At 49.4% G+C, this 22,855-nt stretch overlaps 2 protein-coding genes across 4 annotated transcripts in view; both read right to left on the bottom strand.

The window, feature by feature from the left end:
- Positions 1-3,828: 3,828 nt before the first annotated feature.
- Positions 3,829-9,922, bottom strand: SUPT4H1 (SPT4 homolog, DSIF elongation factor subunit). The gene is made up of 5 exons (XM_030295029.1): positions 9,788-9,922; positions 9,138-9,244; positions 5,746-5,801; positions 5,428-5,481; positions 3,829-4,993 (listed from the first exon to the last, which is right to left on the bottom strand). Exons 1-5 carry the CDS (start codon positions 9,854-9,856, stop codon positions 4,926-4,928), a joined length of 354 nt encoding a protein of 117 aa, XP_030150889.1. The 5' UTR covers positions 9,857-9,922; the 3' UTR covers positions 3,829-4,925.
- A 1,550-nt stretch (positions 9,923-11,472) lies between these two features.
- The window catches only part of RNF43 (ring finger protein 43), a 64,278-nt gene continuing 52,895 nt past the window's right edge, over positions 11,473-22,855 (bottom strand). For all 3 annotated transcript variants that reach the window (XM_030295026.1, XM_030295027.1, XM_030295028.1), the window contains 7 exons: positions 20,428-20,502; positions 20,185-20,316; positions 19,448-19,552; positions 17,917-18,078; positions 17,273-17,375; positions 15,260-16,609; positions 11,473-12,909 (listed from right to left, as the gene is read on the bottom strand). In XM_030295026.1, coding sequence (XP_030150886.1) covers positions 12,863-12,909; positions 15,260-16,609; positions 17,273-17,375; positions 17,917-18,078; positions 19,448-19,552; positions 20,185-20,316; positions 20,428-20,502 — 1,974 coding nt within the window. In that variant the 3' untranslated portion in view covers positions 11,473-12,862. The remainder of the gene's footprint in view (positions 12,910-15,259; positions 16,610-17,272; positions 17,376-17,916; positions 18,079-19,447; positions 19,553-20,184; positions 20,317-20,427; positions 20,503-22,855) is intronic.

Below are 22,855 nucleotides of genomic sequence, written 5' to 3'. Positions count from 1 at the left end.
GAAACAGAAACATCTGTAGGCAGAAGGCACCAAGCCAGGCAGTGTAGGACATATAAAGTAGCAGTGACCCCTTTGGGGTCAGACTGACCACTGTCTCTGGTGCTCAGTCTTCTCACCCATAAAGTGCGTGTTGGGGAGAGGGGAGCTGGCCTAAGTCAGGACTCTCCCAGCCTTCACCTTCTCTGTTTGATCTGCTGAAACTCTACAGCCCCAACACTCTGGGTAAGGCCTCTGAGCCCCAAAGGCCCAGGCAGGCAGCCATGTGCTTTCTTCCTCAGTCTAAGCCTACTGGCTCACCTATAGCAATTTTTACCAAGTGTGGCTGTCTGTTCTTTTAGTTCAAACAAGACTGGAAGAGGGACAGCTACACATGGGCAGCAGAAGTGACAGCTGACAGGCTGACATGAATCCAAGAGGTAGAAAAATAATCAGTCCCAGAACCATTTCACCACATGATACAGAAATGGAGGTTTATAACAATGACTTTGTGCCAAGTAGAGCTTAAATCACATCCAGAATCCTGTATCCAAATAGCAAGAAAGTATATATTAAACACACACACACACACACACACACACACATTTTTTTTATTTTAAAATAAAAAGCCATGGTGCTTAAAGGAAAATGTTTCAGCTGTGATATGTCTATGTATGATAGATGTATTGAAACACGCATTGTCCAACAATATTACAGGGCTAACATTCTTGCCACACTTACCTAGAACTAATCTAGAGGTGGACAACTTTGGATAAAGATGATTCCTTAGAATCATTTTATAGTTTACAGCTCTCAAATTGCTTTTACATAAATTAATGTATTTCTCACAACTATCCCAGGATAGGACTGTTGTCTTTAAGTGAACTTTTTACTTGAAGTTAGCATACAAACAGAAAAGTGAACAAACCATGAGTATATAACTCAATAAATTTTCAGAAAGTGAACAAACCTATGTAACTAGCATCCAGATCAAGAGACACTATAACCTACACCATAGGACCCCCTGGTGTGCCTTCTTCCACCCCCACTTTTCACAGGTAATCACTATCCTGCCACCTAAACCAGAGTTTTGTCAGCTGCATTTTATAGAGAGGAAACTTTGTTTTAAGGCAGTGAAGTGACTGGGAGGCAGGAGCAACACCCCCAATTGGATATATATGTAGGTTTTCATCACGAGTTTCAGTGTCCAGTGGAGGGTGAAGGTGCCATAATTGGGCTGCAGATGAAGGTGTGGGTAGGAAAAAAGCAGAAGAGGTTGGGGATTATGAGGCACAGGTCAACAGATACCTAAGACCTGCTGGAGTAGAAAAGAAGATGCAGTCAGGAGGGAACTGGAGAAGGGCTGGACCAGTTTCCCAATGTCCCACATAGGGATCCTTGAGTAAATCCCAAGGATCACCTCCCTGGGCCATTTCCCCAGACTGCCTCTTTGGTTAATTTTTGTTGTTTTGTTTTGTTTTGTTTTGTTTTAAGTTTACTTAAGTAATCGCTACACCTGATGTGGGGCTCAAACTCACAACCCCGAGATCAAGAGTCACATGCTCTCTCGACTGACCAAGTCAGATGCCCCTCTGGGGGTAATTTTAGATTTGGGGACTAGAGATATAAGTAGTGGGCATAGGGTATTTGGGGGATCAATGTGTAGGGACATGTAACTTTCACTCAACAATAAGCTAATGCCTCATAGGTGGTTCTGTGGAATACTCATGAAGGGAGCAAGCCCTAGGAGTCTGGGTATAACTATGCTGGAAGGAGTTAGAAGCCCTACCTTGGGTGTGGGCAATGTATTTCTTGAGCTAAGGCCCTACTTCTGGATCATGGCCAAGTCACTTTAACTTTGTCAGTCTGTTCGTCACTAGGTAAGGATGTTAACTATGACATAGAGGTTTTGTGAGGATCAGATAATGGACATGAAATCCCTTTTGTCAACTGTAAAAAGTTATTTAAATGAAAGGCTTTACTGATCAACATGAACCAGACTTCCAAAGTAAGACATCAGTCTGTTCTTCAACCTTACCTGTCTCTTTTATATATACTCGCAGGATCAGGTATCAGGGAGGGGGCATGAAGATTGAATGGCAGGTTATAGGGTGGCTGGGTGGCTCATTCAGTTGAGCGTCCAACTTTGGCTCAGGTCATGGTATCACTGCTTGTGGGTTTGAGCCCCGCATCTGGACTCTGTACTGACAGCTCAGAGCCTGGAGCCTGGTTTGGATTCTGTCTCTCTCTCTCTGCCCCTCCACCACTTATGATCTGTCTCTCACTCTCTCTCAAATATAAAACATTTTTTAAAAAGTGAATGGCAAGTTATGGACAGGCTTGGAGTAAGAAGGTAGTGGCCATGCCCAGAGAAAATGAGGCCAAACCTAAAGAGCCCAGACTGAGCTTAACCCTCCCCAGCTCATCCCCATTACTTTTGGGGAAACGGCTTCTGACCGGAATTTTCTGACTTGTTCTATCAGCCACCAATCACTGCCTAGGGCCGGAGGCTGCATTCAGCAATGCATTGCCACTTAGCCAGCCTAACCCCACAGGCAATAGTGGGTAGGAAGTAGAGAATGAGGAATGAGCAGACAAGGAGGAAGGCAGCCTGGCCACTACTCTTGTCTGACCTGCATCTGTCTTTGTTGAACTAGGGGGGAGGAGCCTTGCTTTCTGAAAAGAGAAGCCAAATTACTGAGCGAGAGGCCAAGACCATAAGTAGACCTCAGGAGTCAGAATGGGGTGAACCTCTGACAGGAACAACGAGCAGGCATAGCCAGCCCTCAGGGACGTGCAACAGGGGCAGTGGCACCAGCACCTGGAACCTCTCCCACATAGCACTGCTCTCTCCCAGGGAACCTTGAAGGATCAGAGATCTCTCTTTCAGTTTCTTTGGGCTCCCTGCAGGGGATCGGACTCTCACACCTTAGTGCCTGTCTGAGCTGCCAAGTGGCACCATCAGCAGGTTCGAGGACCAGAGAAAACAAGAAAGCCAATTCAGAAGCAGCTCCCAGGCAGGGCCCACTTGGCACCGAGTCTGTGAGATCCGGTTCCAGCAACTGGCCACCCCTCCCCCACAACCATCAGGGCCTGTGTCTTTCGCTTCCTGCGAGGCTAACAGTTAGGGCCTCAGCTCAGAGTGGGGCTGAGGCAGCCTGAGTGTGGTTATTTGTGCATGGCTCCTCCTGTCTCCCCTCCCCACAACTGTTTCCATTCTCACCAAGCAGCCACGTCCGGGTCAGACACGCAGGACAGCAGCCGGGGATTTCCAAGGGACTTTTTGAGAAAAGCCAGTGAAAGTTGGGTGTTGGCTGCACAGCTTAGGCACTGTTGCTGAAACCCACTTCTTCCCTCCAGAACGTAAGGCTGGCCTCGTGGGGGCTACTTCCCAAGGATCCTTTCAGACTGAAACTGAACAGAAACCGCCACCCCTTGAGCTCCTTCAGTTTGCTGGGTTGGAAAAATCCTCTAAAAACTCAGTTGAAATTGGGGTTGAGAGACCATTCCTTCAGAGCTTGAAAGCCTCAGCAAAAATGGTTCTGGTTTGAGGATCTGTGAGCGACATGAGCCACCAGGGCCACAACCAGCTTCCTTCCCATGGGCCCATGAGAGGACAAGGACAGTGGTACCAAGTCAGCACCTCTCCCTCCTTCCCACACATTCCAGGCCACAGGTAACAGGAGACACTGACTCACTAGAAACACCAGGTGGCTAAGATACACAAAGCCCTAGTGTAGGCACCTCTGCTTATGAGTCAAGAGCTCATTCTGCAGTGGTGATTCTGGGCATTTCTCCCACTATTTTGGTTGACTGTGTGCACATTAAAAAATAACTAATAAAAAGAGTAGGTGAATTTTACCTTTTATAAAACCTAAGTTCTAGAATTTTCACATTGCTTCATTTTTATAATCACCACAATACTGAGGTAAACAGGCAGAGTGTTATCATGGTTTTACAGATGGAGAACAAGAAACTTAGGGTATCAAAATGGGGATATTGATAGGATTCTTTGTGGAAATTTAAGTAAATAAGAATTTATGGTAAATTTTCATTCCAAAACAAGTAACTTGTCTTGACCAATAACAAAACCCCCTACTAGGCCAAAGGAGAGAGGGACGGGCCCAACTCCTACAGAGGCATAAACTAACCAGACCAAGACCCAGCAGCCACCAGTCTCCAGTTACAGGAAGCAGCAAACGTGAGTAGGTGGGGGACAGAGGGCCAAGGTTACCACTGACTGGCCTAAGGTATAGGAAGAGCAGCAAAAAGAAAACAAAAAGTGTGTGTGTGGGGGTGGGTGGGGAGGAGGGTGTATTAAACATGGTCAATGGGCAAAGAATACTTATGAAATCTCAGGATTTCTTTCAGGGGACACCTGCTGTGCCAGGTCTAGAGAGCAAAAGTCTGCACGATGGGGTTCCCTAGACTCAGGACAGCAGACCTTCCAACAGGACCCAAGGAAGCACACTAGAAAGGCTGCAACTCTGGAGCCTGAAAGATGGGTAATGGAGAGCAGGAGGGCTTCTGCTGCTCTGGGAAGGTGCTTACAGGGTTAAGGGGGTTTTACTGCACCCGGGTAAAAGGAAGGAAGGAGGAGGTAAGGCGTCTGTCATGGGCTTAAGAACTTTCCTAGAGATTCGTGTTTATTGGCATTTGACCCAGAGTCTTGCCCATGGGTAAGGGCATAGACCTGGGCTCTGAGTAGGAAGACCAGTATCCTACCTCCCATTCAATTCAGTCTCTGTCAATCCACCAACCCAAACCACCCCCCACCAGTAGTCCAAAGGTAAAATGGCCCAGGGACACGCTGTGCTCTCAACAGTCTGCTGAGTCTCAGAACTGGATGGTGGGGAGTATCTGAAGTTCCGCCCCCTTAGTTCCACAACAAAAAATAAACAGAGGCAGGAGGTGGGGCAGAGGCAAGACGCTGGCAGCCATGCATCTTGCTAGGTCTTTATAGCTGTGTCTCTGGATTTGTAGGCCACTCCTCGACTTTTCAGCTCTCGCACGATTCCTGTGGCAGGAAAAGAAACAGCTCTGTGAGGGAGGAAGATTCCAGAGGATAAGAAAAGTCCCTCTACTACCACTTTGTGGGAAGAAACATGTTCCTAAGCAAAGTGGAGTTCCTAGACAGCTCATCAATGATCCTGCCAGGTTGGCTTGTTACCACTGAAGATTCAGGCAAGTGTCTGGCAATGACTTGGTAAAAATGAGAGAAAAACAGAAGACACGTTGTAGTCATTGAAACCAAGGGTTCTGGAGCCAAAATGCCTGGGTTCAAATTCTACCTCCTTACTTAACTAGCAGGTAACCTTGGACAAGTTATTTAACCTCTCTGTGTCTCAGTTCCCTCACAGAGGTGTGAGGACTAGCGTGCAATCACAACAAGGACTTCCTCAGAACTTGGCACAGTAAATGAGTATCAGCTGCTATTATGATTATTATTACCTTGGGGTAGGCGACCAGTGACTGACACTGCATACACACCCGGCTTAAAGTTACCTAAGAGAGAAGAAAAGAGATGGCAGTGAGAGTAAGTTAAGTCTAAAGACCAAATGGAGGTTTAAGCTCAAAACGAAAGAAATGCTGCAGCGCCGCGAGAAGAGCAATCACCTCTTTTGGCTACAGTGTTAAATGACAGGGGACAGGACACTCTCATCTTTCTCACTCTGAGGACACGTACCCAATGATTTAAGACTCCCCCACTGAACCCAAGGGACAGAAACAACGCAACTAGGAGAAGGAAAAGGAGAAGGGAGAACTTACTGACTCGCTGCCACTTAGACACCCAGCTGTCCTCTGGACTCATCATCGCAATGATTCTGGGAAAGGGAAAGAAACAGAAGTCACGCTGAGCCTTGCCCACTAGAGAAGAGCGATGGAGGAGACTGCCCACATTACTCTGCTACAGGCCAGCAAAATAGTTCTGGGAGAAGAAACACAGGAAAAAGCCAAGTATTGAGTCTCTGCTAGAAAGCAGGAGAAAGTGACTTCTAATGCTGCGAAGGAGCTGACCAAAAGTTAGTACTGAAAAAGTTTCTTTGACCGCCAATCACAAGTCAGTCATCATCCCCAAAGGCCTAGCTTCACCAGGCTCAAAAACATCTTTAGCCCAGACTCCCGGGGAAACCAGCTCTTCTGATTACAACCAACATGACCACTAGGGGGCTGGCCTTAATGCAAAGGCAGAGGGTGAATGAAAACAATGGGTCCTCCTACCAGAAATAAGTTAGACTGGGCCAAGATCTGCCTCTAATGAGCTGTGCAGCCTAACACACAAATGAAACTCAAAGACCAAGCTAATACATGAAAAGCACCTAGCACAGAATAGGTGCTGAATAAACATTAACTCTCCTTATTATCCTAATAGTTTTTCCCAGGATACCTCTGATTCTAGAGCACGGGCAACAGAAAGGCTACTGAAGAGCTAGAAGCCTGCCTTTTGGGCTTGACATGTAAACATCAGGTACTTTCAGAAGCTTACAGAGGTCATTTCTGCCATTTGTTGATTCAATCAAATGCTTAGTGATTGCCTATTGTGACAGGTCTGTTCTAGACACTGACGTTTGTTGATTACCTCCTCAATAACCATTCCCTCTTCTCTTGGCAACAATCTTGGATTCTTATTTGGGGGGCCTTCCTCCCCATCCAAATCCTACATTCTCAGTCATACACTGAGTGGAACTGATCCCATTCTCCAGGGTGGTTACGCAGGGTAATACTTGCCCTGGCCTGGCAGACTGATGTGCAGCAGACACATATGCAGGCCATTCTCCTGACCAAAACTATATTCTCCTCTGTCCTTCACAACCAATCTTTCTAGCCCTATAGTGTCTGTTACCCAACCTTATGATTCAATCTAAACAGAATTCCCACCATTCTCCAAACATACCCTAGTTTTCCCACCCCTGATTTTGCTCAAGTCATTCCCTTGTTTAGAATGCTTTTTCTAAAATGCTGTCTCACCTCACCTTCCTCAAAAAACCTGTACTTCTTTAAGAGCCTGATTCATATGCTATCTCCTCTGCTTCTGGCTGAGTTCATCTGGCCTTCCTCTGATCTCCATTAGCCTTTGATATACCCATTCTCCAAAACCTAATATGCACAGGGAATACACAAATAACTCCCAACAATTCAACAGTAAAAAGCCAAATAACCTGATTCAAAAGTGGGCAAAGGACCTGAACAGACATTTTTTCTGAAGAAGATACACAAATGGCCAATAAGTACATCACAACTGATTAGCGAAAGACATCACCAATGATTAGGGAAAGACAATCAAAACCACAAAGAGATATCACTCCACACCCAATAGGGTAGCTTCTATCAAAACCAAAACAAAACATAAAACAAAAAATAACAAGTGTTGGGTAGGGTGTAGAGAAACTGGTGGTGGGAATGTAAAATGGTGCTGCCACTACGAAAAACAGTCTGACGGTTCCTCGAAATACTAAACATAGAACTCAGCAATTCCACTTCTGGATATATATACCCCAAAGAAGTGAAGGCAGGGACCTGATCAGATATTCGTAAAGCCATGCTCACAGCAGCATTATTCGTAACAGCCAAAAGACAGAAGCAACCCAAGTGTCTATCGACACATAGATAAAATGTGGTATATACAAAAATGGTATTATTCAGCTTAAAAAATGCTTCTGACATGCTACAATATAGATAAACCTTGAAGACATTACACTAAGTGAAATGAGCCAGTTGCAAAAGGACAAATATTGTATGATTCCACTTATATGAAGCACCTACAGTATACTTCAAATTCAATCGCTTCTCGGCCTTTTGGCTAAGATCAAGTGCAAATTCATAAAGAAAGTAGAATGGTAGTTGCCTGGGGCTGTGCGGAGGGGGAAATGAGGAGATGAAAAAAGTTCTGTAGATGGATGGTAGTGATGGCTGCACAACAGTGTGAATATACTTAATGCCACTGAATTCTACACTTAAAAATGGTAAATTTTCTGTCACACATATCTTACAACTTTAAAAAAAAAAATTCTAACGTGCAAAACTTTACACTGCATCTCTTACTAGTAAATACATCACTGTGTGACTCTTGACATCCTTCAGAGCAGCCAACACAGTACGTTACCTGTAAATGGGAGTTCTTTTATTCATTTGTTAGCAATTTTGTTACAGTGCAAACAAATAATCGAAGGGACTGAAGATTCTGCCTATGCACATGCATGTGTAGGAAGTAAGATTCCATGACAACATCTTTTTTGCCCAATTCTTCATGCTTCCTTAAAGGAAATCAAAGAAGGGATGGAGTTGGCCCCATCTTGAAGGTTCAGCAAGTACTGGGTTTGAGCCTAGTCTGTGTGTAAATCTTCAATTGGCCTGGAGACCAAGAGACACTTTAAAGTATCTCCTGAACCCCCCCAAAATACTGCCCCTTGGCTCCTACCTTGGGGGAAAAATGGAGACCTGGCTACTTATGTTACTCTCACTTCCCTTTCTCCCCATTGGACAATCTCACTAAGGGAAAATTTTTCTTACAGGTTCTCTTAGACATATCTAAAGGGAACAGCTTTTGGGCGATAATTTACCATTACTCTACCTGACCTTCACCTTCAGAAAGGATCTTCATGCATTCAACAAACATTTATTAGCCATTTGCCACCTTCCAGGCCCTGTGCCAAATCATGGTGCACAAGATAAACACAGTCCCTACCAACAATGAGCTGACCGTCTTTAACGAAGAACTGTACGGCAGAAATATAATGAAAACCACACGTGCTGTCATTTTAAATTTTCTAGTAGCCATGTTTATGAGTAAAGACAAAAAGATGAAATTAACTTCAATACCATATCTCATTTAACCCAGTATATCCAAAGAATTATCACTTTGGCATGTAATTAATATTTGAAAAATTAAAATATTTTATATTCTTTTTTCTCGTTCTAAGTCTTGTCAATCTAGTGCATATTTTGCAGTATGAGCAAACCTCAGTTTGGACTAGCCACATTTCAAGTGCTCAATGCCACACATAGTTAGTAGCAACTGTACTGGACAGCACAGGACTACTATGTCTCAAAATAACTTTGAGAACAACTAGGATTATGGTCTCAAAAGTCTGCCTCACATTTACTTGGTGGGGTGGGGTGGGGTGGGGGTGGGTGTAACAAAGGATTCTAAAGGGGCTTACCCATCAAAGGAAGAACTGGTGCAGTCATATACCATCTCCCGGTTACCCTTCATCTGAAGGTATGCATCACAATTGTCACATCCGTCATATTCAAACTGGTCTATAGTCTAGGAGAGGGAAAAGAGGGAGAAGGAGTGAACATAAACAAGGCCAAAAAAGGAAGTAGCTTTCTCCATACTTCTACCTGGTCAAGTAGAAGCCTCCCTATGTTGGCTCTGTCTCATCAGATTCCCCACCCACCACTCCCACAGCCCCACTGCTAAAGTTCCACCCTCACAGTCCTCCCTCTCTTATTACCAGCTATGTTTTACCTACTCCTTTCCCTAGTCTCCTCAGGGTCAGGCATCCTCTCCGACTACTCCCTCAGCTGCAGATCCCCACCCTCCTCTGAATCCCAGTGGCCTTCGGCTTCAACAGAAGTTCACTGAATGTCTGTTAAGGATCAGACCTGTGTGCTGAGGATTCAAAATCATGTAAGACTGCCTGCGTTCCTCCCGACTTAAACAAAGGCCTCCAGCAGCTTCCCACATCCCCTGCCAACCCCCGGGGTCCTGGACCTTACTTTTCCCTTCGCTATCCCGCAGCTCCGTTTCACCTTTTCCCCCACCTTGATACCCCATCGCCCCTACAACCGCCTCCCCGAAGGACACCTTGACCAGAGAACACAGCAAACAAGCCCGTAGATGCCGTAGGTCCTTCGGCACCGTCTCCAGGGCCATCCTCTCCGACAAATGAACAGCAAAGATTTGGGCCACGGCCTCCTCAGCCGCAGGAAGTAAACAGCGATTTACCCAGAATGCCTTCCACTTCCGGTTTTCCGCACTTCCTGTTCCGGTATGGGGAGCCGCGGACTCACGCCTCTCTCTCTCTCTCTCTCTCTCTTTCTCTCTCTCTCTCTCTCTCTCTCTCTCTCTCTCTCTCTCCCCCCCGGCCCCCCCCCCCCCGTCAAGGAGATGGTTTCTCCCGCCTGGAGGCGGGGCCGGCCGGGAGTCACCTGGGCCGGCGCGCGCACCCGCCACCTGGGCGGGCGCGAGGGCGAGGCCGGGAAGGCAGTTGCGCCTGTGGGTAGGGCCCGTGGGGGAGGGGTGGCGCGGCTGGCGCCTGCGCGGGAGCGCGCCGCGGCTCCGGCCGGAACTCCCGGCGGGGCGGGCCGTTTGATCTAGGCCGCTGGCAGCCGGCCGCCGGTCCCCTTAGGAGGATCCCAGATGTCAGCCGAGATTCTTTTTTGTCTTCCCGTTTTAAAAGCGCAGGGCCAGAGTCCACTGTCTCCATCTGGATTATCTCTGCAGAGAGGAAAATCAGGGACGGCCCCTTTCTTTCCTGAGAGCAGTAAAGGGTTTCCATTCGCCGTCCACGGGAATGCTGGCTTGTGAGCCCATGGCGGATACCAGGCCCATTATTTTTGAAAACTCTTTACGTACTTTCCTTGTTCCAGCTGATAATTTGTTTTCGTGCAGCATTTAGACACAGGTCCTTTACTTCAGAATATCTGTAGGGGATTGGAGATTGTGTTTTGTTTTGTTTTGATTTCACCCTATAGCAAGCTGGATGTTTCTTTGCTCTCCTGTTCAAAACTGGGCAACAGACAATGACCACCCCCTAGGAAACCTGTCCTGGAGAAGCAGAGGGGGAAATGTGCTTTGTGAGGATGAGAGCAGAGGCTGCCCCAGGCTCTGTGGAATTCATACCAACATAGCACCAGCTCTTGATCCTCAACCATAGTCCCGTGGGGAGGCAGAGCACAGTCATTTGTGTTTGTCAGAATTGGAGCTCTGGGATAGTTTCAGTAGTTTCAGGCCCTACTGTTCTATCCTCCCAACCAGGCGTCCCAACTGAAACAGAGCTTTTTCAAGGGGCGGGGGGGGGGGGGGGGGGGGGCGTGTGTTCAGATGGGTTCTGTGACTGGGGTTAGAATGTTCCCTGTCACTGGATACTTTCCAAACATACTTTCACGCTTATCTCATGGGAGCCCTGCAACCACTCTGTGAAGTAGGCCTATTTTATGGGTGGAAGAAAGTGAGGCACAGAATATTTGCCCAAGGTCACAAAGTCACTGAAGCATCATAAGAATGTGTGAAGTGAAAAGTACAGTAAGTCTGATAACGACTGGACCACAGTGTGAATCTTGTCATGCTTCCCCCTTCCCTTATCTCACCAAATCGTTTTTAGGGGCTTACAAATCAATTCTTGTTACCTAGTCTACCACTCTGTCCTGTCCTTTCATAAATCAGAGCCTAGCCTCTGATACCAGAAATAATTTATTTCTGTCAATGGAGAAGATGAATCTGTTACCCTGAGTGACAGTCATGAGAGAACAAAACCACAAGACCAGACCTCATTTATGGATAAATATATTAGCAAATAAATACATTTCTCAACATAGTGCCTGATTCAAGCGTCTTTCTGTCTGGTTCAGATATAAATACCCATGTGGGTGCTTCGGTAGGTGCTAGTTCCCCACTGACTTTGAGGGAAGAAGATTCCCAGGTAGGGTCCTGTGCCCACTTTGCTCCCACATTCACATTCCAAATGGGATAATGCCTGAGGAGCCAGCAATGGTCAAGCTGCCCTGGGGTGAATGTCACCGTCAGGAGGCCCCTCAGCCCTTGCCACTCAGTACCAGCTACCCAGGCCAGATATCCTGCATGCACACCTTCCTGGGCATCCCTGGCCTATATGGCTTATAATGGGAAGCTGGGCCTTGGGGCCATCTAAACCCAAATGTCCCACCTTGCTTTTCCTTTGTTCTCCCGTTTCCCATCCCTGCTCTGAGAGAAGACCCCCAGATTCATCGTTGTCCTTGTTCAGCTGTAATTCTGCCTTTTCTACCTTCATTCCATCCTCCCTTTTCTAGACGAAGTTCATCAGAAATCCTTTTCTTTCCATCTACTTTGGGACTTTGAGATAGGCAATCTCTAGAAAAGAATTATTCCCTCCCCACTGCCACCCCCCCCCCCAATACCCAGAGGTACTGGGAGTTGCTGGAGAGAGAAGGGAGTTTGAAAGTCAGAGGGTCCATCCCAGGTTCTTCATGGTGCCAGAACATGGTGCTGGGACACGACTCCACACCCTGGCTTCCCACAGTCTCCCCTCTGACTTAATAGAGTGGATCTGACAATTAAGAACAAGAAGGGAAAAACATTCTCCCTTATGCACCAGGGTAGGCACTGCCTGGAGAAGCTGCAGAGCTTCCCTTTTTAGGGCTCAGGCCTCACCTATGTTCTTGATCCTTTTGCAAAGAAGGAAAATAAGAGCCAGGTTGCTGCTGATGCAGCAGCTTTACCGAGGAGTCAAAGCTGGTGTGCAGGACTCACCCAAGAAAGGAGGTAAGAAGGACCCATTGGCAGGTATGCACATGAGACTTGGGATGAGGAAGACCTGCAGGGTCTGGGGAAAGAAGCAGCACCTTTTCAACACCTAACTACCCACACCTAGCTTCCTGCTCTCCCTTAAGGAGCCAGCCCACATAGGCAGTAGCTAGTTGCCAGGCTGGACACAGACTTGCTGCCCTGCAAATGCGTTCTGCACGCAGGGTCCAGAGCTGGGAGCAGGGAACACTTCCTGCCCCCCCACCATCACCACCCCTCTTCCAGAGGTTCCAGGAAGTATAGCAAAAAAGAGGGGTGTTTTCCGAGGTCCTTTCTTCTCTCAGGAGCATGACTCTGTGCCATACAGGGCCCCCAGGTCAGCCGGAGCACACTTGGTTGAAGCGAAGTCTGCGCATCTCACACAGCCTGTTCGCACAGCTCCTCAAGCTCCTCCTCCTCCGAGCCTGCGTTTACAGAGGGAGAGGAAATTGGTCACTGAGTGTCAGGCCAGCCTCTTGCTTGTTCCATCTGCAAGACAGTATGGCTGGCAGGGAACCACACAGGGTGGGGAGCAGGGAATGTGTCCAGAAGGGGCAGTTAGATCGAAAGCTGGGAGGGGTCCCAGTTGGGACACAGGGAAGAGGGGGGAAAAAAAAGCTAGAGAAAGAGAAACATATATAGCAACCAGTGTGTTACAAATACTTCCTATTCATTCATTAACCCAATGAATATTTATTAAGCACTCATGAATCTGGCCTGTTACCACACACCAAATAGAAGACCAGAAAAAAAAAAAAAAAAGCAGGAACCTGACAGTCTTGTAGAAGAGAAGGCGTGCATGCAAAAGGAAATTCTGCCAGTGAGACAGGACTGGGTCCTAAGACCTTTCCTGGGAAGGGGACAGATCATGTTCCAGTGGAACAATCAGGAAGGGCCTCCTGAAGGTGAAGATAAATGAGCTGGTCCTGCAGAAATACGTAAGACCTCAATTTATGGGAATAGGAAGGCAGCAGAATATTCTGGGCTATAGGAACTGCAAGAAGTATTTACTTGGTTTGGCAAAAGGATGGAACAGGGAAGAACAGGAAGAACAGGAAGGGGAAGAGGGAAAAATAAGGTTGGGAAGGAAGATGGGGGCTAGCTGGTGCTAGAGCCTTGAAGGCCAAACCAGGATGGGTTTTTCTTCACTGTGGACAAAAGAGAACATTTGGAAATTTCTGGACAGTTTATTTGAGGGTGATGAGCCTGGCAGCAGTACGTGAGCAGGGTAGCTGTGCTGCATGACTCTGTAGGACACAACACTGTATGTACAGTGCCCAGCCTTCATGGACCTGTAAGAGGGGAAGGAAGGGTAGGAGGCTCCTGCTTCCATCTTTAGGCTGCATCTAAGACACAGGCAGGGGCCATCAGTTTTGAAGAAGGTAAAAAATGCATCAAGGATACGTTTAACAGAATCTGGCATTGATTGGATTTGAGGAGCAGGGAAGAGGGAGACATTGAAACAGGTTCTGAGTATGGGAGAGAGGGGAAGTGGTGGTCTGGGACCAGCAGCACATGACAGGGTCCAAAGGAAATCATCAAACACATAGCCAAAGCTTACTTTACCTGGTTCTATGGAAGCAATTGTTTTCTCTACTGTAACTGTTTACATGCCTATGACCCCACAGACCTGGATCTCCTGGTTGACAAGTTCCATGTGTTCAGAGCCTAGCCTGGAACCTAGCATAGAGCAAACATACAGTGCAGGAAGGAAAAAGGAGGGAAGAAGTGAATGAATGAATGAATGGTAACAGCTCTAGATCTTAACTGTTGGGTTCCTGGACTGTGAGGTCTTACGTTTCAGGACCTTTGGGTCCCCTTTTGGGGTGGCTACTGATAGCTGTAGGCAAAGAGCTGTGTCATCCACACTATGGGAGAAGATGGGGAAAATGGGGAGGTAGGGGGCTCTGAAGGAAGAAGAGGAGGATTTGAGCAAAACAAACACCAAGTTAAAGTTGAGGATTTATATTATCACCGTTGGTTGTAATACAGTATCAGGGATGTACTGAGGCCCCAGGAAAATGAGGTCAGTCTTATTAACAAGGGTGCTTAGAAGGGAAGCCTTAGTTGTTCTTTTACCCCCAGGAGGAGAGGAGAAAACCTAAGGACCCAAAGGGTTGCTGAGAACCATCTGTGATCTTTTTTTCTTTTTCTTTCCTTTTCCTTCCTTCCTTCTTTCCTTCCCTCCTCCTTTCCTTCCTCCCTTCCTTCCTTCCTTCCTTCCTTCCTTCCTTCCTTCCTTCCTTCCTTCCTTCCTTCCTTCCTTTTCTCATTTACATAGCTCTTCTTGTATGGCCTAGGATTATGGATATCTGCAATTATTTCTCCTACAACACCTCATATTGCCTAGGATTATGGCTATCAGTAATTCTCCATGCTCTCCTCAAGAGCGAGGAACCCTTTTTGGCCTTCTTTGTATTTAAAGCTAATAATTGAACTGTGTGCATTGGTACAGCTTTACTAATTATTAAAGTATTGAAACAATTATATTGGAGCTGTTGTCCCAAACAACCGCAAGTGCCAGATTTCTGACGTTCCATCCACACTGTATTTCCCCTGAGGCCGCCCTATGATCTGGCAACTAAAGGAGTAATACCTGGCAGAGTCAGAGTGCTTCAGCCAGCATCCTATGCTATGCCTGTTGTTCAATATTTTGAATGTCGCCCCACTGCACCCTTCTCAGCTTCTGTCAACCCTTTGTTGGCTGACTTTACCCATCCTGCAATAACCCCTAGTATCCTCTCCCCACCACACCCTCTCCCCCTGAAAACTCACCAGGCTGGGCTGGCGGCACCTGGCAGTGTGGGTAAGGGCATGACCTGCCCTCCAGGGTGCCACAACTCCATTCACAAGGCCCTTCCCCAGGTGGGTGTGGTTCCAGGGACTGGCGTGGAGTCAGACACAACCACACTGGCTGTGAACTTGGGTAACAAGGGCCTGGGGTTTCTGGTAGCAGCCTCCTCTCCAGGCCTGGAGGTCCAAAGATCAATGGATGGGCCTCTGGGGACCAAGGGTATGCCAAGCTGGTAGCGTAATGGGGGAAAACCTGGCAAGTTGGGTGTGCAGTCAAGTCCTGGGGCCGAGAGGCTGGGGGGGGCTCTGAGAGGCACCCTCGCCTTTTCCTCTGTGGATGTCGAACAGGGAGGCTGGATTTCTGCAAGTGGAAGAGGCTGCTGGGACTGGGGCTGGAGGCATCAGCTGGGCCTGCGGCTGCTTCGACGAGGGCCTTGGGCCGTTGTGGATTGGGGAGCTGTCCTGAAGGGGCAGCTGGGTTGGATCTGGCAGCTTGCTGATCAGGGGAAGGCGGCTCTGGCTGGGGCTGTGTCCGAGGAATGGCAGGCCTGGACTGGGGCAACCCAGTTTCTGGGCCAGGCTTCTGGCCATGCCACTGGAAGCGCTTTTTGTAGTGGTGGTGCCGGTGCCGGTGGTAGTGGACGTGGCGGGAAACCTGGGTTTCTCCTGTGGGTACCACTGAGTCCAAAGAACGGGGCCGAGAGGTCACCCTAGGCTGGGTCTCCTCCCCCCGGGGCTCCCCTTCAGGGCTGCAGTACACCAAGGGGTCAAAGTCACTGCTCAGGGAGCTGCGGAAGGTAGAACTGCTGCCATGGATGCCCTGTAGACTGATGTCCGTGCAGTTGACCACTGAGTCACTTGAAGAGCCATGACAGGGCCCCGAACTGGAGTCGCTGGCTGGCCCGTCTGCCATGTAGCCACTGCGTTCCGTGCGGTAGCTTTCTCCAGAACCGCTGCTGTCGTGAGGCCTGGCCCGGCGTGGGGGTGCTGGGCAAGCGGAGAGGTGCTGCGAGGTGCATCGGAGACGGCCTAGCCCCCAGCCCTGCGCGTAGGGATGCTGGGCCACCGCCAGGCGCTGCTGCTCGCCCGGAGCCCGAGGATGTGCGGCTCTGGGGAGACGGTGGTGCCGGGGGCCTGTGCCTGGCTCCTGGGAGGTTGGGAAGGGACCAGATCGCGGGGGCCGAGCCACTGCACTCCGGGAAGGGCCCAACAGGTACGCAGCAGGTAGGTGGTAGTGGGCATGGCCGGGATGCTGGCGAATGAGGTGGAGTCTCCGGCCTGGTTCCTGATAAGATCGAGAGTGTCCCAGGGACTGGGAAAATGAATCACCCTCTGGAAGAAAGAACCAAGAGCATAGGTGTTTGACCCCACAAACCTATGGAGCGTGCATTCAGAAAAGTGTGGCTGTAGCACCTATTTGAGCCCACATAGCCTGTGTGTTCGGTCAGAGTTGAGGGACCAAGGACATTCCTAATCTGCCTGTGCCCTGGGACGCCCTGGCTCCTTCCAGTCCATCTATCTCCCTGGAAGTTCCACTGTGTATGTCCATCCCTGCTCCTCCCATCAGCCCACCTGGGGCTCTTTGACCCAGGGCCACCACCAGTCCATAGCGCACCTTTGGGTAGATTAGAAAAAGGCTCTCCTTCCTCAAGATACTTCACTTTCATCTTTTAGAAAATTTTCATAATATCCTGGTTTTGTTAGAATAAGATACTTTGTTGCCAGAAAATCAGAATAATAAATATACAAACCACCCAGATTTAGAATCAACAAAGTTGTCATAAAGATACAATGTTTAAAGTAATGAAGATGTCTACAGTATGAATGGCCCTCCCTGCCCTTCACAGGAAGCACTCTTGAGCAGTACACAGCTTAAAGAACTATTATGGCAGACCTGCTTTCTCCTCAGCTTCAAGACAAAACCGTCCCTCAGAGAGCAACCTTGTTCTAGACCCATCTGCCTGCACATAGGGGAGGACTTGGCCCACCTCCTACCTACGATGTTGAACATGCAGAGAGGGCAAGTCCGATGCTGATGTAGCCAGGGGTCCACACACACACGATGGAACTCATGGAGGCAAGAAATGACCCGTAGCTCCTAGAGAAAACAAGGGGGTCCAAACCAAAGTTACCTGTAGGTTCAGGAGTAACCAGGATTTCCCTGACTCCCTCTGGCCTCTCCTTTTTGCCCTCAGCTTCTTGTAAAATACCCCATGGTAGAATAGAAAGAGTAAGGGCTTTGGTGTCCGGTAAACCTGGATCTTGCCACTTTAGCTGCATGACCTTGGGCAAGTTTCTTAACAGAAATGCTCTAGTTTTCCGCTCTAAAATGAGTATGAAAAACTAACCTACCCCCACCCTGCACTGTCATGAGGCTAAAATGAGATAATACATCTAAAGCACCCACTACAGATCCTAGCACGTGGTACACACTCAACGAACAGTAGTTGTCTTTCCCTGGAAGACCAGGAAAATAACCAGACCTCAGTGCTGTCCCCTACCTCTGCCTCATTGCAAGATACACGGGACACAGATGCAACCAGGGCACCCACACCTGCCCGAGTGCCTCCTCCAGCCTCCCAAAGTCCAGCTGCCCTCCCCAGCCTGGTCATGGAGGTCGCCCGCAAGCTCTGCCTTACCTGGCCCTCAGAGAACTCCTCCAGGCAAATGGCACACACAGGGGCTGAGCTACAGCTGCTACTTGAGTCCGGCCACTCAGCCCGGGCCCTCCTGCAGCTGGCCTGGTACCTCCTGGTGGCCAGCTGGCTGATGGCCCAGGCTGTTCGCTGTTGAAGGGGATCCTGAGAAGAGGGGTGGGGCTCAGAATAGGGCAAGGGCTCCTCTTCCCTCACCCCTGGACCTCAAGTTTGTGCTTGGCTCCCAGTCACCCAGTGAGATCATATGGCCGATTGACTACTCCTAGGAGTTTGTCGTCTTCAAGCTCATGCGTGGCTCTGCCAAGCAGGCTAAGCCCCGCCCACCCCACTCCCCCATTCATACCATCAAGCTTTCTTTTCCTTGATGACCCATGGGAGAAAATTTTCATCCAACTGCCTGCTTGACATCTTTGCTTGGATATCAAATAGGCCCATCAAACTGAATTCCTAATCCCATTAACCACCAAACCACATATCCACCCTACCTCCTTAAAATGTAAGTCAGATCATGGTACTACTTCTGCTCAAAACTCTCCAATAGCTCCCATTTCACCCAGAGTAAAAAAACACTGTCCTGCCAATGGCCTACACAGTCCAGTAAAAGGGGCCCCCATGGACCCTCTGTCCTCGCCTCCTGCTCTGTCCTCTCACTCACTGCACTCCAGCTACATGGCCCCCTTGCTGTGACTCAGACATACTGGACACGCTTTTGCCTCAAGGCCTTTGCCCTTACCGTTTTCTCTGTCTCGATCATACTCTCCCCAGATATCTGCACATATCACCCCCTCACCCATTTAGGGTCTTTCCTGTAAATGTCGTCCTCTCAATAAGGCCTTCTCTGGCTTTGCTTTTAAAAATTAACTCTGTCCGGGGAACCTGGGTGGCTCAGTTGAATTAAGCATCCGACTTTGGCTCAGGTAATGATCTCACAGTTTGTGAGTTCAAGGCCCACGTCGGGCTCTGTGCTGACAGCATGGAGCCTGGAGACCACTTCGAGTTCTGTGTCTCTCCCTCTCTCTCTGCCCCTCCCCCATCCCTGCGCACACTGTCTCTCTCTATCTCTCAAAAATAAACATTGAAAAAAATTTTTTTAAATAAAAATTAACTCTATCCTTTTACATTCCCCTTTTCCTCTTCCATTTTATTTTTCTCCTTGGAACATGTCGCCATCTAAAATACTACATATTTTACTTATTTATTTTGTTTATTGTCTGTCTCTTCCCATGAGAATTAAAGCTCCCTGAGGGATCTTTTTGTTCACTGCATAATCCCCAATACCTGAAACAGTGCCTGGTCCATACGAGGAGGTCTCTATATTTGCTGAATAAATAAATGAATGGGCAAGCTGATGTGGAGAAGCTGCTGGAGATCAACAAGTCAGATGCCAGGGTATTTAGATGTAAACTATTTCAAGAGCATAAGGGCATCTTCTTTCCTCACTTCTCCCTTCCTGCTCTTTACCCTCCCGTATGCATAAACGTGCCACCTCCACCAGGGAGCCCACCCTGCTCACCGGCCTGTTGTGGTGGGGGCGGCATCGGATGCGCAGCACTGAAGCCAGGATGACCACAAAGATGGTGCCCACCACCGTCAGGAGGATCCACACATCATAATCTGGCTGGAGGAGTGAGCAGAGATGGAAAGAGTCATTATTTCTGGAAGGAGTTGGGCCAATTTGGGAGACATTCAGGTGCTCAGGAGAGTGAAGGCTAGAGATCCCCATGAGTCTTCCAGCAGAGGGGATGAGGTGAGGAGGAACCTGCAGGTGGGGTTAGGTGGTCCCTGTCTGCCCAAGGTCAATCATAGGAGAGGGTCCTCCAGGTGTCAGCTGTGAGAGGTACTGTCTGAAGACCTATGTGCTTGGGAAAAAGAGGAAAAGGACCCTCTGCAAAGTGGAAGCCACCCAGTGCACAGCTGGGTGAGGTTTCTAGCTAGTGGAGAAACACCAGCCAGGGTGTCAGGGGCTAGGGGGTCAGGGTTTCATTCTGGCTCTGCTCCTCTGTGCCGTGAAACCACAGAGCTGAAAACAACTTTAGAACTCAGCTGGCCAAATTGATGCATTCTGCAGATGAATCCCAGAGGGGGAAGAAACCTGTCCTGAGGCACACAGCTGGTGGATAAAGTTGAACTATAGGGTTTCTAAACTCTTTAGCTCCAGGAGTCTAAGGGCTCTTGATGGGAGTTGCCACAGGACAAAGTGGCAGTGAGAACGGGCGCTAGGGCAAGGCCTGGAGATCTGGCCGTGCTTACCCAGGTTGGGGGCTCCTTCAGCTCAATCCTAACATGAGCCTTTCGGTTCTTGTACACAAACTCCATCAGCTTCTCGGCATCTTTACCCCAGATCAACACCACTGGCCAAGTCAGCCCCAGGGGTTGCTGTAGCTGCGGGAGGGAAAGTGCCCACGAGGGCTGTTATGTCCTGACTTGTCTTTTCCCAGATGACTTTATCTCCCTCCATCCAGCTCCCTCAGACACCCCAATGTCCCTGGGTACCTGCTCAGCAGCAGCTCGATCCTCAGTGATGTCAAAGAGGACCGCACTAGCTCCTCGCTCCCCTGCCATCCGGGCCTGCAGGGACACACAGCAGAGGTCCAGCTGAGGTCAGAGAAGGACACGGCCCATCTGTCCATCCATGCCCCGGCCTCACCCCTCACACGCCTGTCCCTTCCTGGGACGTTGCACACACTGCATCTTTGCACACTCAAATATAACATGTGCGATCCGTGTCCTGCCCTCAGCTCACCCAGGTCCCACTGCCTTCAAGGACAACATTCAATCCTTCATTTTGTCATGGAATAAACCCGTAACAAGGGTTTAGTAGGTGTCAGGTAGTGGACCTGGCTCTAGAGCTAAGGACAAATAAGACATTGCCTGGCCCTCAAAGTACCACAAGTCTGCCTTCACTAAGAAGTGTGAGAACAGAAGGGAGTGGCCAGAACCACCACAAACCCCCACCCCAGGGAGTGGGGGGAGGGTGACCAGTCCCTGGAAAGGGAGGGAGAAAAGACAGGTGGAGAACTCCTTCAGAATAGAACTGGGCTTTCCAAGATCCGGCACTGCCTGACAAGAGGAGCCTACAGGGCATCCCCTCAGCTCAGGCAGAGTTTCAAGGGCCTGGGACCCTGCCGTCACCCAAGGTCTCTATGGCAGAGCCCAGGCTCAGCCCATCTCTTGATCTCTTTCTCCCTGCCACACTTTTCCTGGCTACAATTCAAGGACTTAATGGAGTCTCTGTCCAGTGCTTTATCCCTCATCCCTTCCCTGAAGGTGGCACTGGAGGCTGGGTGGGGAGGGACTGAGGGGCTATTACCACAAGGACACAACTGTGCAGGTACGCACATGCACGCTTGCCAAGGCTCCAAGAGCAGGGTCTAGCAACCAGGCAGAGCAGAGCAGGCCAAAAAGAAAGAGAGAGAAAAAAAGCAGGAATCTAGAAGCTGGGTGTGGGGTAAGAGAACTGAGATAAGAGCCAGGGGTGGGGTGGAGGTGCAAGGGCAAAGGAGCCACAGACAGATACTGCCTTGCCTTTGTGACAGCCTCCCTGCCCAGCACAGCCACTCTCCAGCCTTTCTCCCCACAGCACGGGCTCATCTTGCCTTGGTATCAGGCTGGGACCTCGTGCCCCCAGGGCCCTGCTGAGTCTTTGCGGCCTTCCTGCAGGCACTGAAGGAGTTAATCCCTCTGCCAGTAGTGGTGGCAGGAAGGGGAGCCAGGGCTGGGGCTTACTCACACTCTGAGGGCTTTGATCTCTGCTTTCCTTCCCGGAGAGAGCCTGTCCGGGCAGGTCTCCTGCCAGGCAGGCCAGGGGAGCAGCTTGCTCCAGCTCCCTGCTCCCTACTCCCCAGGAGGCCGCAGGGGCCAGAGGGCCCCCTCAGAACTGGCAGCCCACAAGCAGGGGAGCCCAGGAAGAAGGTGGTGGAGACACTCGAGTGGGGCCCTGTTTTGGTCAGAAGAGTAACTTTCCCCCTTCCTCCCTCTCTCCCTCCCTCCTTGAGCTGCTGAGGAGCTGGGCTGGGCCCTCTACCAGCACCCAGGCCCAGCCCAGGCCCAGGCTCGCCAGCCTAATTGACTGGAAATTCACAGGACTCCAGAATGGTATTGCTGAAGAAATTGAGAGGTCACAGCCTTCATTGTCCTCCTGCTCATTTACTCCCAAGAAGTCCAGCCCAACTAGGTGACCCCAGGCAAAGAGAAACTTCTGAACCCTCCAAGCCAGGGTATGGGAGCCACACCAGAGGAAAAGGAGAGGGGCTCCCCCTACTAATGTCATAGTCTAGAACTTGGCCAAGGCATGGGGAGGTCACCTCAGTAGTCAATGAATTGAGACTCCTGGATCCTACATGCTGACAGGGCCTCATGTGTCTCACACCCAGATTGAGACCCTAGACCCAGCCTGGCCTGAAAGAGCATGAGAGAAGGGCACAGACTTCCTTCTCCAGAGATTTTCTTACTTACCAACCCCTCTCTCTTTGAAGGACTGGGGTAGGAACAGTGGAAAGTAATTACCCTGATGTTCAAACACCCCAGCCCATTACAGCCCATAATTACAAAGTTGTAAAAAGGGATCAAAGAGAGAGTACTGGCCAACAGGGGAAACAAACAGGACTTTCAGGCAGTGGGTACCTGTGTTCAGAGTTCTAGGAACCAAAAAGCACGATTTGGGGCCAGATGGCAGCCCACACTGGGGCTATCCATGCTTCCCTCTGGTCCACCTGCCAGAGGTGGAGAAGAAAAGGGAGAAAGAGGGAGAGAGGGAGAAAAGAAAGCACTTCTTGGGATACCGGAATCTGGAAGGCAGAGACAATAGGAAGGCCCTCTGCATGGGAAGACTCGGCTTTAGAAAAATTACCCAGAGATCTCTTTTGGGGCTGCAAAGAGTCAGCCATCTCTCTAGGGGCAGCAAGCAAAGCTGCCCACAGCC

The sequence above is a fragment of the Lynx canadensis genome, chromosome E1 (genome assembly GCF_007474595.2).
Source record: "Lynx canadensis isolate LIC74 chromosome E1, mLynCan4.pri.v2, whole genome shotgun sequence".
NCBI lineage: Eukaryota > Metazoa > Chordata > Mammalia > Carnivora > Felidae > Lynx > Lynx canadensis.
This window is presented reverse-complemented; position numbering and strand designations above follow the sequence as displayed.

What these genes read in the sequence shown, in the direction of transcription:
- SUPT4H1 (XM_030295029.1), bottom strand. Translation starts at nt 9,856, where the DNA reads ATGGCCCTGGAGACGGTGCCGAAGGACCTACGGCATCTACGGGCTTGT. An exon ending in GTCTAAGTGGCAGCGAGTCA is followed by an intron (nt 5,482 to 5,745) that starts GTAAGTTCTCCC and finishes CTTCTCTCTTAG; the next exon opens with GTAACTTTAAGCCGGGTGTG. An exon ending in CACTGGTCGCCTACCCCAAG is followed by an intron (nt 4,994 to 5,427) that starts GTAATAATAATC and finishes TTCCTGCCACAG; the next exon opens with GAATCGTGCGAGAGCTGAAA.